The sequence below is a fragment of the Pecten maximus genome, chromosome 10 (genome assembly GCF_902652985.1).
Source record: "Pecten maximus chromosome 10, xPecMax1.1, whole genome shotgun sequence".
Taxonomy (NCBI): domain Eukaryota; kingdom Metazoa; phylum Mollusca; class Bivalvia; order Pectinida; family Pectinidae; genus Pecten; species Pecten maximus.
This window is the reverse complement of record NC_047024.1, coordinates 36,033,710-36,047,201: the sequence shown is the minus strand read 5'-3', so window position 1 is coordinate 36,047,201 and position 13,492 is coordinate 36,033,710. Positions and strand designations below refer to the sequence as shown.

General features: G+C 34.4%; 1 protein-coding gene across 11 annotated transcripts in view; it reads right to left on the bottom strand.

Annotated features, from left to right (window-relative positions):
• LOC117335906 overlaps positions 1 to 13,492 on the bottom strand; it is a 46,721-nt gene that overhangs the window by 10,587 nt on the left and 22,642 nt on the right. For 7 of the 11 annotated variants that reach the window (XM_033896182.1, XM_033896185.1, XM_033896177.1 and 4 more), the window contains exons 9-14: positions 12,210 to 12,399; positions 11,419 to 11,478; positions 10,614 to 10,682; positions 4,729 to 4,804; positions 1,479 to 1,709; positions 209 to 296 (exon numbers count right to left, since the gene is read on the bottom strand). In XM_033896182.1, the coding sequence (XP_033752073.1) occupies positions 209 to 296; positions 1,479 to 1,709; positions 4,729 to 4,804; positions 10,614 to 10,682; positions 11,419 to 11,478; positions 12,210 to 12,399 (714 nt within the window). The remainder of the gene's footprint in view (positions 1 to 208; positions 297 to 1,478; positions 1,710 to 4,728; positions 4,805 to 10,613; positions 10,683 to 11,418; positions 11,479 to 12,209; positions 12,400 to 13,492) is intronic. The other 4 variants (XM_033896184.1, XM_033896186.1, XM_033896180.1 and 1 more) reach the window with 3 other exon arrangements.

Sequence of the window (13,492 nt, the reverse complement as noted above, 5' to 3'; positions counted from 1 at the left end):
GGCCCTGGTCCTACCACACTGTAGTGTTATATTGTGGATGGGATAGCGTGACACTCCATTAGTAATGTCAAGTAAAAACCTTTTTTTTATTACTTATGTTTAATAAATCATTTTCAGCTATTTGATTAAAGGAAATTAAGAGTTCGCATTCTGAGCTGATAAATATATATCAAACAAATATTATCTATGGAGGAAATCTGGTACCCACCTTGATAGTCGTCTAAGTCTGAGTTTGGTCGTGTATCTTCAAACGCGTTTCTGGTGAATCTGTGTGCAGCTGTAGTCCATGCAATAGCCTACAATGTAAACAATGATGTGAACAATGTAAACAATGAAAGTCTATAATGCAAACAATGAACTTCTACAATGTAAACAATGAAATTCTACTGTAAACAATGAAATTCTACAATGTAAGTAATGAAATTTTACAATGTAAACAATGAAATTCTACATTGTAACCAATGAAATTCTACAATGTAAGCAATGAAATTTCACAATGTAAACAATGAAATTCTACAATGTAAACAATGATGTGAACAATGTAAACAATGGAAGTCTATAATGCATAAAATGAACTTCTACAATGTAAACAATGAAATTCTACATTGTATACAATGCAGGTCTACAATGTAAACAATGAAATTCTACACTGTTACCATGAAATTCTACAATATAAATAACAGTGATAATGCTGACATAATAACGACTCTTTTTCTCTCACTCATTCAGTATACTTCATGTAACTCCAATTTGATCAAATGAGGGCAAAATATGAACAAAAAGATGCATTTGTATGGACCAAAGAAAAAGTATACATGACTCAGACCAGGTGTTCCAGAAGAGGAAGCTCCTTCTACTTTACTGGTGACACCCACCATACAAATCTAGGTCACGACAACACCCACCATACAAATCTAGGTTACGACAACACCCACCATACAAATCTAGGTCGCGAAAACACCCACCATACAAATCTAGGTTACGACAACACCCACCATACAAATCTTGGTCATGACAACACGCACTATACAAATCTTGGTCACGACAACACCCACCATACAAATCTTGGTCAAGACAACACCAACCATACAAATCTAGGTCAAGATAACACCCATCATACAAATCTAGGTCACGACAACACCCACCATACAATCTAGGTTACGACAACACCCACCATACAAATCTTGGTCAACACGCACCATACAAATCTTAGTCACGACAACACCCACCATACAAATCTTGGTCAAGACAACACCAACCATACAAATCTAGGTCAAGACAACACCTACCATACAGATCTAGGTCAAATTTGAAATAAGTCACAATGACACCACTGGTCAAATCAACAAGAATGAAACAAGTCTGACTTTTGTCGCACAAGGAAAAAGTTTCCTAATGAGAACACATTATCCATCAAAATTCCATTACATAGTTCAGTTTTGAGAAACCTCGTGGACTAAAACTGTTTGAGGACCTACCTGGCCGTTAGGTTTACAGAGGATGGTGGTACATTCGGGCCCAGTGCCCCACTTGCTTTGCTCCTTCCACACGTAGTCTGTTGGGGGTTGGTGTAGGATGGCCTCGTTACTTCCTGACCACACAGTGATGGTGGACTGTTTGGGGAATTTGGCGCGTGAAGGGAATCTGTATACAGCTACTGGGTGTCCTCCGACATTCTGTTGGATCATAAACCCTCCAAACTCTGCCTCCTAGATATACAAAATATAGTCATCAGTAATATGTCCACATAATAATAACACAATATCATTTTTTTTGCTTCACAATGGACATCAGCCAATATAAAAGCAATAGAGTAAAACTGTAACTACAGTCATTTCTTCTATTGCTGTACATAATAATGTATCATTCTAAGACCAATATCTATATTTGTATTGAGATATAATGTAAGTAATTTTCTAGGTATTTTTAATTCAATTTACACCTATATTTCTACAACCCTTAAATTTCATCAAATTTATTTGAATTCTGGAGTTTTTAATTAAATAATGAAATATGTTTTGATATTCAGCTAATTTAGTATATACAAGCAATGAAATATGTTTTAAAATTTAGCTAACTGATCATAAAGTCTGTTATACAAACCAACTAAGCCAGGTATACAGGCTGTTGAGTAACTGTTCTCAGAGTAACTGTTTGACTGTGACGGCAGTCTATCATACAATATGGCCACAGATTGTAGCACTATTGTTTGAGACAATAGATAAGTCTACAATCCATTATGAAACGTTAAAGGGAAGAAATTGCATGAATTGTGGATTTAACCTGTCAGATTGAAAATAGCAGGTGTGCTTTGTGTACAGGTAATAAAATATGACAAGGTTTAGGAATAGACAGCACTGTTATAACATTGGTCTCTTAACAGAATAGCACACCAGATATGGAGGTGTCTAAATTAACTGCCAAGTAAATATACATCCAGGGTAGACAAAATAATGAACCACACATCCAGGGTAGACAAAATAATGTACCACAAATACAGGGTAGTCCAAATAATGTACCTCACATACAGGGTAGTCCAAATAATGTACCACACATACAGGGTAGTCCAAATAATGTACCACACATACAGGGTAGTCCAAATAATGTACCACACATACAGGGTAGTCCAAATAATGTACCTCACATACAGGGTAATCCAGATAATGTACCTCACATACAGGGTATAAAAAATAATGTACCACACATACAGGGTAGTCCAAATAATGTACCACATATACAGGGTAGTCCAAATAATGTACCACACATACAGGGTAGTCCAAATAATGTACCACACATACAGGGTATAAAAAATAATGTACCACACATACAGGGTATTCCAAATAATGTACCTCACATACAGGGTAGTCCAAATAATGTACCACACATACAGGGTAGTCCAAATAATGTACCTCACATACAGGGTAGTCCAAATAATGTACCTCACATACAGGGTAGTCCAAATAATGTACCTCACATACAGGGTAGTCCAGATAATGTACCACACATACAGGGTAGTCCAGATAATGTACCACACATACAGGGTAGTCCAAATAATGTACCTCACATACAGGGTAGTCCAAATAATGTACCACACATACAGGGTAGTCCAAATAATGTACCTCACATACAGGGTAGTCCAAATAATGTACCTCACATACATTACAGGGTAGTCCAAATAATGTACCACACATACAGGGTAGTCCAAATAATGTACCTCACATACAGGGTAGTCCAGATAATGTACCTCACATACAGGGTAGTCCAAATAATGTACCACACATACAGGGTAGACGAAATAATGAACCACACATACAGGGTAGTCCAAATAATGAACCACACATACAGGGTATAAAAAATAATGTACCACACATACAGGGTAGTCCAAATAATGTACTACACATACAGGGTAGTCCAAATAATGTACCACACATACAGGGTAGTCCAAATAATGTACCACACATACAGGGTAGTCCAAATAATGTACCACACATACAGGGTAGTCCAGATAATGTACCACACATACAGGGTAGTCCAAATAATGTACCTCACATACAGGGTTGTCCAAATAATGTACCACACATACAGGGTAGACAAAATAATGTACCACACATACAGGGTAGACAAAATAATGTATCACATATACAGGGTAGACAAAATAATGTACCTCACATACAGGGTAGTCCAAATAATGTACCACACATACAGGGTAGTCCAAATAATGTACCAGTACCACATATATATACGTGATAGTCAAATGAGCTTTTTTGAAGTTTTACTTCTATGAAAAATGAAAGTTTTTCCTTTGATATAAACACACATATTTTTTCTGTTGAACATTTTTTCTTTGTGAACTCTCAACATACCATTTCCTTCTAAATCTACACCTATCTCTCCGTAATGATATCCAGGAGGTGTAACAATGTCACCTGGATTACCACCGACTTAAATGTTTCCATGCCCTCAATAACAGGTACCGCTGATGCTTCACATGTCAGATAACATATACATTTTGTGTGTTCGAGACACATATTGGATATTTAATCTGAATTTTATTGCAGATTTATTTAAATTACATGGACCGACAAATGCCATTAGTTTACAAGTATTATTTAAATCTAGCGTTTTATCAAGCCAACAATCTCAATACTGTACTTGTAACAACAGGATCACCCAAAACCAATGTCTAATTTAATGACTTGTACAGTACCTTAAATTTGGTCTATCATGTAATTAAAATTCACTTCTCAGAAAATTTAATTAAATTGCATTTTTCACTTTATTTGTAATTATTAACCATTGACAATGACATTATAAAACTATGAATATAAACTTGGTTTCATTAAGTCACATATTATAGCATATCCAGAAGATGTTTCATAAAAACACATTAAAAAAATTAAGTAAGAAAAAAATATATATATATATTAGTCCATTTTTAGTATCTTACGATTTGTGTTGAGTTACAAAAATCTTCAATATTCTACCAAAACAACAAAGAAAAACTTAGTTGCATTAGCTTTTCATTCATGGCCTCTAATTCAAATGTTCACACGCTAACTATAAAAGTTTGTCTGTACTCTGTATAGTAAGACAATACTTTATCACAAACAAAGCATATTAATTAATATCTGTCAAAGCATGTGTCCATTTTGTCAAAAACCCTAAGATACAATACAGATAGGATTCCTATTGTACTCTGGGAAGTTCACACCTGTACCCAACACTTACCTGCTCCGAGTCGTTGGACAGCCGGATGTACTTGCCCTCCTGGTTCACCTCAAGGATCTTGATGTCTCCTATGGCACTGTCAATGTGATAATCCATGAAGAAGGTATAAGTCACAATAAACACAAATCTCGTTAACACACTTATAACATCAGGACATGGTTTTTACCTGTAGTTTGAGTTTTTTCCTCGTGGTAGTATCAAGTCACTATGTGAAGTGGTATAGGTAGTGTGTATACATACAGCTGGTTTCTATGTAAACTTGTCGGTATTGATTTACCTGTCGAGTACAATGATCACCTATCACCAATACCACTGGCCAGTTTAATACTTAAACAATTGCTGTATATGGTAACACAGGGATAAAACTCCAATGATTTAGTAATCGTAATGTCATTCAAATTCTGAAGGTCTTATGCACGGATCAAGGTACCATTGAGCCTCGTACGACCCAGTCGTCACACATAGTGGCAATCATAGGTACTCCAAACAGATTTACCGTAAATGCTATAGATTTTTGATAAGCCTATTCTAATCATCAGAGATTTGAACTAACATTTATATCATTATTGTTAAATATCGTTTTTAAGACATCTTACACCAGAAACACCAAAATCCAACTCCTAAGCAATCTAGTATCTTGTGTTCACTTATTTTTGTTCAAACTTGGAAAATTTCAACCAATGTTTTCATATACAGAGGAATTTGCTTATTTGCTTGTGATTTTTTTCAGGTGAAAATATGCAAATAAGCAGAGTATGCAAAAAGGCTGATTTGAGGTTTGGCTCATTCCTAGACACATGTGTATCATCCAATATATAAACTTGTCCTTACAAAAAGAACATATGGACGTTTTCTCTATACAAAATGCAATAATGCGTCTATGTATGTCTCCCAAAGCCTGTCTGTCTATCTGTTTGTCCGTCCGTCTAGTACAGTTTGTCCGTCTGTCTAGTACAGATAATAACTGTTTCATTGATTTGTGTCAATTCTTGCTGTAAGAAACAGAGTAACAGCCTCCTCCACACCTATGTAGATATACACGTACTTAATGGTCATATCTTTTCACAGTAAACATAAAACAATTTGATCTCATGAATATTGACAACTGGTATCACAGTTATGACAACAATGGCTAACGTATAAATTGATATGAACAAGCTATTGTTGGTGTTTGTTGACAATCACTCAACACATTAAATAACATGTCCATACAGAACACTTAGTGACATCACAACTGACATTGCACCACGAGAACTTTCACTGAGAGTTAGACACAGTATCAAACCGAGAAGTAAAGAGTTAGACACAGTATCAAACCGAGAAGTAAAGAGTCAGACACAGTATCAAACAGAGAAATAAAGAGTCAGACACAGTATCAATCTGAGAAGTAAAGAGTCAGACACAGAATCAAACCGAGAAGTAAAGAGTCAGACACAGTATCAATCCGAGAAGTAAAGAGTCAGACACAGTATCAAACAGAGAAGTAAAGAGTCAGACACAGTATCAAACCGAGAAGTAAAGAGTCAGACACAGTATCAAACAGAGAAGTAAAGAGTCAGACACAGTATCAAACAGAGAAGTAAAGAGTCGGACACAGTATCAAACTGAGAAATAAAGAGTCAGACACAGTATCACACAGAGAAGTAAAGAGTCAGATGCAGTATTAACACCAGAACCAAAATCTAACTCAGGCAGCATGGCTATATTATTCACTTAGGTCAAATACTGTATTGAGATTAAATGTTAGAAATCTCAATAAAACTGAATTTGAACTGTACACTGTAAAATGGTACAAACAAATGAAAAATTAGAAAAGAAAATAGGTTATAAAAATAAGTTCTCTAAATAAAAAAAATTGCAAAAGATTGAAACTGCCTTCAATGATTATGGCTCAAAGAAACTAAATTGATGTTCACATTCAGTCATAGACAGTAATGTGTAGGTATCACATAATGTCTATTTTTTATATCAAAGCTAGTAAACCTTTACCACAATGTAATATCTGTGGCCCGAGCTATGTCTCAAACAAGGTTTATGTACAGGGAGTAGAAAGTATACAGCTTAGTGTAAATACTTTAATCAGCTAATCTCCACCAGCCACTGTCCGGGTCAGACTATAAGTACAGCAAATCATTTACCATGTTGATACCAAACCGAAATACCAATATGGAATGTATGGGTGCTTAGCAATGACAACAGACTTTCTGATAAATGAAAGTAAGAAAATGATGACTTGGCCGGCCGGCACACCTAAAGGCACGATGTCTGACTGTATTAACCTTATTAACTTTTGTGACATAAAACCATATAACTGGTCCAATATAATGGGCCATAACTATACAGTCTTGGTAGATGAAATAGTATAGGAGATATACCCAGACAATGTTACCCATGGAGAATAAAGGGCAATTACTCTGCTTTTAGGGGAGTACAATTATACAACAGTCCAGGAAAAAAAAGTCTCAAAATAATGCGACCCAAATTGGAGAATATTTCTAAAATCTAATTTCTGATATCTGTCTTGTTAGTGTAACATCTAGTAATTGGCACACGTCAGAAGACTTATATCCGAATCAGGTTTAAAGATTGCGATCAGTGTAAGATGATATACATATGGTATTCCAATCCTGACCCGTTACAGAGTAACCAGATACAGGGATCTCTAGATAAGGACTGATCTTAATTAAAACTTTTAATGGCGATCTACATTAGATTTAATAAAAACAATACAGCTTAACAGATGTGACCACTACTGTCCAGGATTGTTCTGTAAACTGTATTTATCCTCAAATAAGACCTCCCCTAGTTTAAAAGTTTAGTGATATATTTATCCTCAAATAAGACCTCCCCTAGTTTAAAAGTTTAGTGATATATTTATCCTCAAATAAGCCCCCTCCCCTAGTGTGAAAGTTTTGTACCATATGTTTCCTCAAATAAGCCCCCTTCCCTAGTGTAAAAGTTTAGTACCATATTTATCCTCAAATAAGCCCCCTCCCCTAGTGTAAAAGTTTAGTACCATATTTATCCTTAAATAAGCCCCCTCCCCTAGTGTAAAAGTTTAGTACCATATTTATCCTCAAATAAGCCCCCTCCCCATGTATAAAAGTTTTGTACCACATTTATCCTCAAATAAGCCCCCTCCCCTAGTGTAAAAGTTTAGTACCATATTTATCCTCAAATAAGCCCCCTCCCCTAGTGTAAAAGTTTAGTACCATATTTATCCTCAAATAAGCCCCCTCCCCTAGTGTAAAATTGTAATATTTAAGGTTGGGAAAGGCTTATTTGTGAACCATTTTAGCTTATACTATTTCAAAATTGATGATCCTGCAAAAATGAAGAATGGCACTTACTTGTACAGGGCAGGGATTTATTTTCAAATAAATACTGTATGTAGATTATCAGATCATACCTGACACAGACCTGACCAGTGATCTAGTTTTTATTCTGCTGATTATTGAAGCCATAAAAGAAACAAACTATTCTATTTCTTAGTAGAATATATTTATATATATAAGCATATCAAATCATAAATACATGTGATATATAAACTAAATAAAAAAAAAAATATTATGATAAAACTGTTAATAGAAATGTTTGGGGACCTTTAACTGTAAATTAGAGCTCATGCATCATGGTGAAGAAAGTGTACCGTGTTGTTTATGTGAACAGAAGCCTGCAGTGTCACACTAGTATCACGATGATTATAGAGATGTTTATATGAGAGTATGGGGGATCCAGGGGTGTAGGATCTACACCATACCAACATCTCCCAGGCAGTTGGTAAAAATCAACAAAGTCATGTTGAAAAAATATTGGGAAAAGGGCAGGAAACAGTGTCATGCCAGACATCAGGTGTACAAGATGTAAACTCAGAAAGAAGGTGGAGAAATCTTCTCTGAAAGTTTTAATCATTTTTCAAATTACATGTAATTTATTTATGTTCATATTCGCGAAGTGATTGTGTTTGTGATACCATGGATATGTAGATGTTTAATGTCACCAATACCATGGATATGTACATGTTTAATGTCACCAATACCAAGGATATGTGGATGTTTAATGTCACCAATAACAAGGATATGTAGATGTTTAATGTCACCAATACCATGGATATGTAGATGTTTAATGTCACCAATAACAAGGATATGTAGATGTTTAATGTCAACATTTACAAGGATATGTAGATGTTTAATGTCACCAATACCATGGATATGTAGATGTTTAATGTCACCAATAACACGGATATGTAGATGTTTAATGTCACCAATAACACGGATATGTAGATGTTTAATGTCAACATTTACAAGGATATGTGGATGTTTAATGTCACCAATACCATGGATATGTAGATGTTTAATGTCACCAATAACAAGGATATGTACATGTTTAATGTCACCAATACCATGGATATGTAGATGTTTAATGTCAACATTTACAAGGATATGTAGATGTTTAATGTCAACATTTACAAGGATATGTAGATGTTTAATGTCACCAATACCATGGATATGTACATGTTTAATGTCACCAATACCATGGATATGTAGATGTTTAATGTCAACATTTACAAGGATATGTAGATGTTTAATGTAACCAATACCATGGATATGTAGATGTTTAATGTCACCAATACCATGGATATGTACATGTTTAATGTCACCAATACCATGGATATGTAGATGTTTAATGTCAACATTTACAAGGATATGTAGATGTTTAATGTCACCAATACCATGGATATGTACATGTTTAATGTCACCAATACCATGGATATGTAGATGTTTAATGTCACCAATAACAAGGATATGTAGATGTTTAATATCACCAATACCATGGATATGTGGATGTTTAATGTCACCAATACCATGGATATGTAGATGTTTAATGTCACCAATACCATGGATATGTACATGTTTAATGTCAACATTTATAAGGATACATTTGTACATGGTTGTATGTGAATCTGACAGCTGATGCAGTTTAATGGTGTTTCTTGTTTGTAAAAGTCAAATATGGGAATAATGCAGACAAATAAACTAATTTGTTGATTTTTGTGAAAATGTAAGGTACATATACAGTGTATGTTTTTTACTAAATACAGTATTGCATAATTGGATAATTCCTGGCAAAACAAAGCTCTAGAAACCATGTCCCAGTACGCAAAATATCCTACTCCCTACATACACTAAATATGACATATTGTGTCTAGCCTTTGTTTGTTAATATCTTAGGTATAAATATAGATATATTTTTGTCAAAGAAAACCTGCTCACCAATACATGGTTTGATAAATATCTCACAATACATTGTGTTAATCCTCATGAGTTACTTCCCTTTGCCCTGTGTATCTCAACATGCTTATATTCAATTGTTTTAATGGTCAATGAAGTTCATGCGTATAATACAAGCTTACATAAAATGATTTTATATGTAGTTCATCATGAAAAAATGTTGAGTTTAAAGTTACATTTAATATTAGTTTCAAAGATTTCAATTCCATGATTTTACTTTTGATAAATTTCCTGAAAATGTTATTCTAAACATTAAATAATCAGCTGAATTTCTTTCTCAAAGAAAAATTCATGTGGATTTTACATGGATTTAAGAGTGATTTGATTGAAAATATTTTTCCCAAAAGAATCTAGAACTACTGTGCAAATATTTTGTTTCCTACAAATGCCATTGATGACAGATCTTGTTTATTATCCCAAACATTTTTCATCTGCATGTTTGCCAGAGATAAGTTAGATATACAGGGTTTTATCAGCTGTTGTATCCAGTGTTACTGACCAGTAACAGTAGAATTACAGTAAGTACAGCATGCACAGGTTAATGATTGGTATACAGGTGGCGTGCAGTGGTGGACAAGTTTGACCACTCCTTACCTGGCGTAGTAGTACTGTTCACCACACAATTTGCGTTTTAACTTGCCCTTCTTTGCTTTCTTACCCTCACTGCGAGATAGATAAATGCCGTCAAATTCATATTACAAATACATCGTCTTTTTAATTCCTTTTCTTAAATTTTTCTTTTAGTTCTAAAATTTTGATAACATTTGTAGGTTTTGAACAGACTGATATAACAAGTAAACAGTACAACACAACAATCAACAAGTGAGAACAAATCTACTACATTATATATACAGGAGTCTGTCTGGGGGGTAATTCTGTGTATGGTGTAAACATAAGAGTGATAACATCTAAATATAAAATTATCATAACTGAGAGGAACACATGTTGATAATGAAATGTTTAGAGGTGGAGGGAGGAGTATAACACAATAAGCAATGGTTGTACAGAGGCATCAACAAAGCAGAAATATCTCTTTTATTCAAAGCAAAATCAAATCATTTGTTAATGATCAGTGTTGCCCTTAAAACCTTGTACACAAACACAGAATATAGGAATGACAGTAAAGAGAATTTTATTTTCATTACATATATTTTCTTGATCTTAATATATTTAAAATCTCTCATGAATATTTATGATTTATTATATTATTTGTCATAAATGTGTTAGGCTCCATGAATTTCAGCATCAAATGATGTGTCAGGCCTAGGAAAATTAAAGCACAAAATCAAGTAAAAGAAAAAAAAACACAACAGATTTTGTTCGTTGCTGATGGTAAAAAAATTAGTAAATATAAAGGATAAATTGACTATACAACAGGATAAAGAACGTGTAGATGTACCTAAACGTAAATGTGTTGTCGGGAGACTCGCACTCCGGGAGTCCTACACTTTCACTTCTGCTGCAAATTTGTAAAAAATTGCAACAAATTCAAGCTATTTATGTCTTTAATATACACATACTAGCCTTATCAAAGAATTTACATTACAAGAAGAGAACCAGCAGGGTTTCTTACAGTTTAAAGGTTTTATCAAAATGTTTAACTGAATTAATTGTTTCCTTTACAAAAATTATTTTTATTGATTTTGTCTCATTCCTCTATAAATCATGAATCCTGTTTCATTGAACACTTTTTGTGACACCATTTATGTAGGTATTTCATTTTGTATCAATATCTATATGTCCGTGTCATTAACATAAAGAGATATCTACAACCATACCATTATAGACACTACCGGAATACATAGGACATGTTACAGATACCTACGATGGCCCATTATTATCTACAAGACACAGATGATAAGCCCATGCCTGTTAATAAGCCCACCTCTTCTTAAACAAATTTTACAGATAGGATTTTATGTCTTGAGCTAGACATCAACCATAATTTGGGTTAAAATTGACATAAAACCTAGAAATACCACCTAAAATAATAATAGGATTTATGAAAATGTTGTAGCTGAAATTTCCACCGAGGGAAAGCATCAGTCGCAGAAAACTCATAGCTTTTCAGCTAACACATATTCACTAAACCAGAGGTCTGGGCTGACCACAAGTAGACAGTCAGATTGATGGACATAGTTGATCAAGTGTTACAGGTAATATCAGATGTGATTGGTAAAGTCAGCTCACCTGGAGGTGGAGGTATTATAATCGTGGTATGTCGACGTTGGTTGTCGTTCAGTGGGACTACTTTTTGGGCGTACTTGTGTGTAAAGTGTCTCTCGTGTAAGATCACGGAACATTTCATCAAAGTAGTCCTTTCCTTGACCAAGACTGGCCGGTACAAGGCCTGCTGCTGTGATTCTACCCTGGCCGGAGGCTGAAGGCACAAAAGATAAATCATGATTTGTGAATCTACATCCATTCTCACATCCAACATGAATTCTACTCTATCAAATGGACCAGTGTTAGGATTAATTCTGTTATTCAAAAAGATCATATTAAATACTTTTTCTGAAAATTTACATTTTGCTTCAAATGATAATAATGCACACAGATGAAAAATATAAATCAACTTAATCAGATCTTAGATAAGAAAATCTGACTGGTAACCTCATAGTGAATAAAACCTGTCTAACAGCACTAGAATATTTGGTTTTTACAGTTGTTAGTAAATAACATCCTCTACAGTGTATATTCATTAATGCATACATTTAGTTTATAGCAGTTATCTCCCCTACATCAATGTTCTGACAGTATTCAATGAACTATCTTCCCTCCATTAACCTTGTTTTATGGCAGTCTACAGTGAATTATCTCCCCTCCATTAACCTTGTTTTCTGACAGTATTCAATGAATTATCTCCCCTCCATTAAATTTGTTTTCTGCCAGTATACAGTGAACTATCTGCTCTCCATTAAATTTGTTTTCTGACAGTATCCAATGAATTATCTCCCCTCCATTAACCTTGTTTTCTGACAGTATTCAATAAATTTTCTCCCCTTGTTAACATTGTTTTTTGACAGTATTCAATTAATTTTTCCCCTCAATTAACCATGTTATCTGACAGTATTCAATGAATTATCTCCCCTCCATTAACCATGTTATCTGACAGTATTCAATGAATTATCTCCCCTCCATTAACCATGTTATCTGACAGTCTACAGTGAATTATCTCCCCTCCATTAACCATGTTATCTGACAGTCTACAGTGAATTATCTCCCCTCCATTAACCTTGTTATCTGACAGTCTACAGTGAATTATCTCCCCTCCATTAACCATGTTATCTGACAGTCTACAGTGAATTATCTCCCCTCAATTAACCATGTTATCTGACAGTCTACAGTGAATTATCTCCCTCCATAAAAGTTGTTTCTTGACAGTATTTAGTGAATACCTCAATTATAACAGGCATGTACAAATGGTAAGTACTGTGCTAATCCTTTGAAAATGTCATTTGAACAAGCCAGTA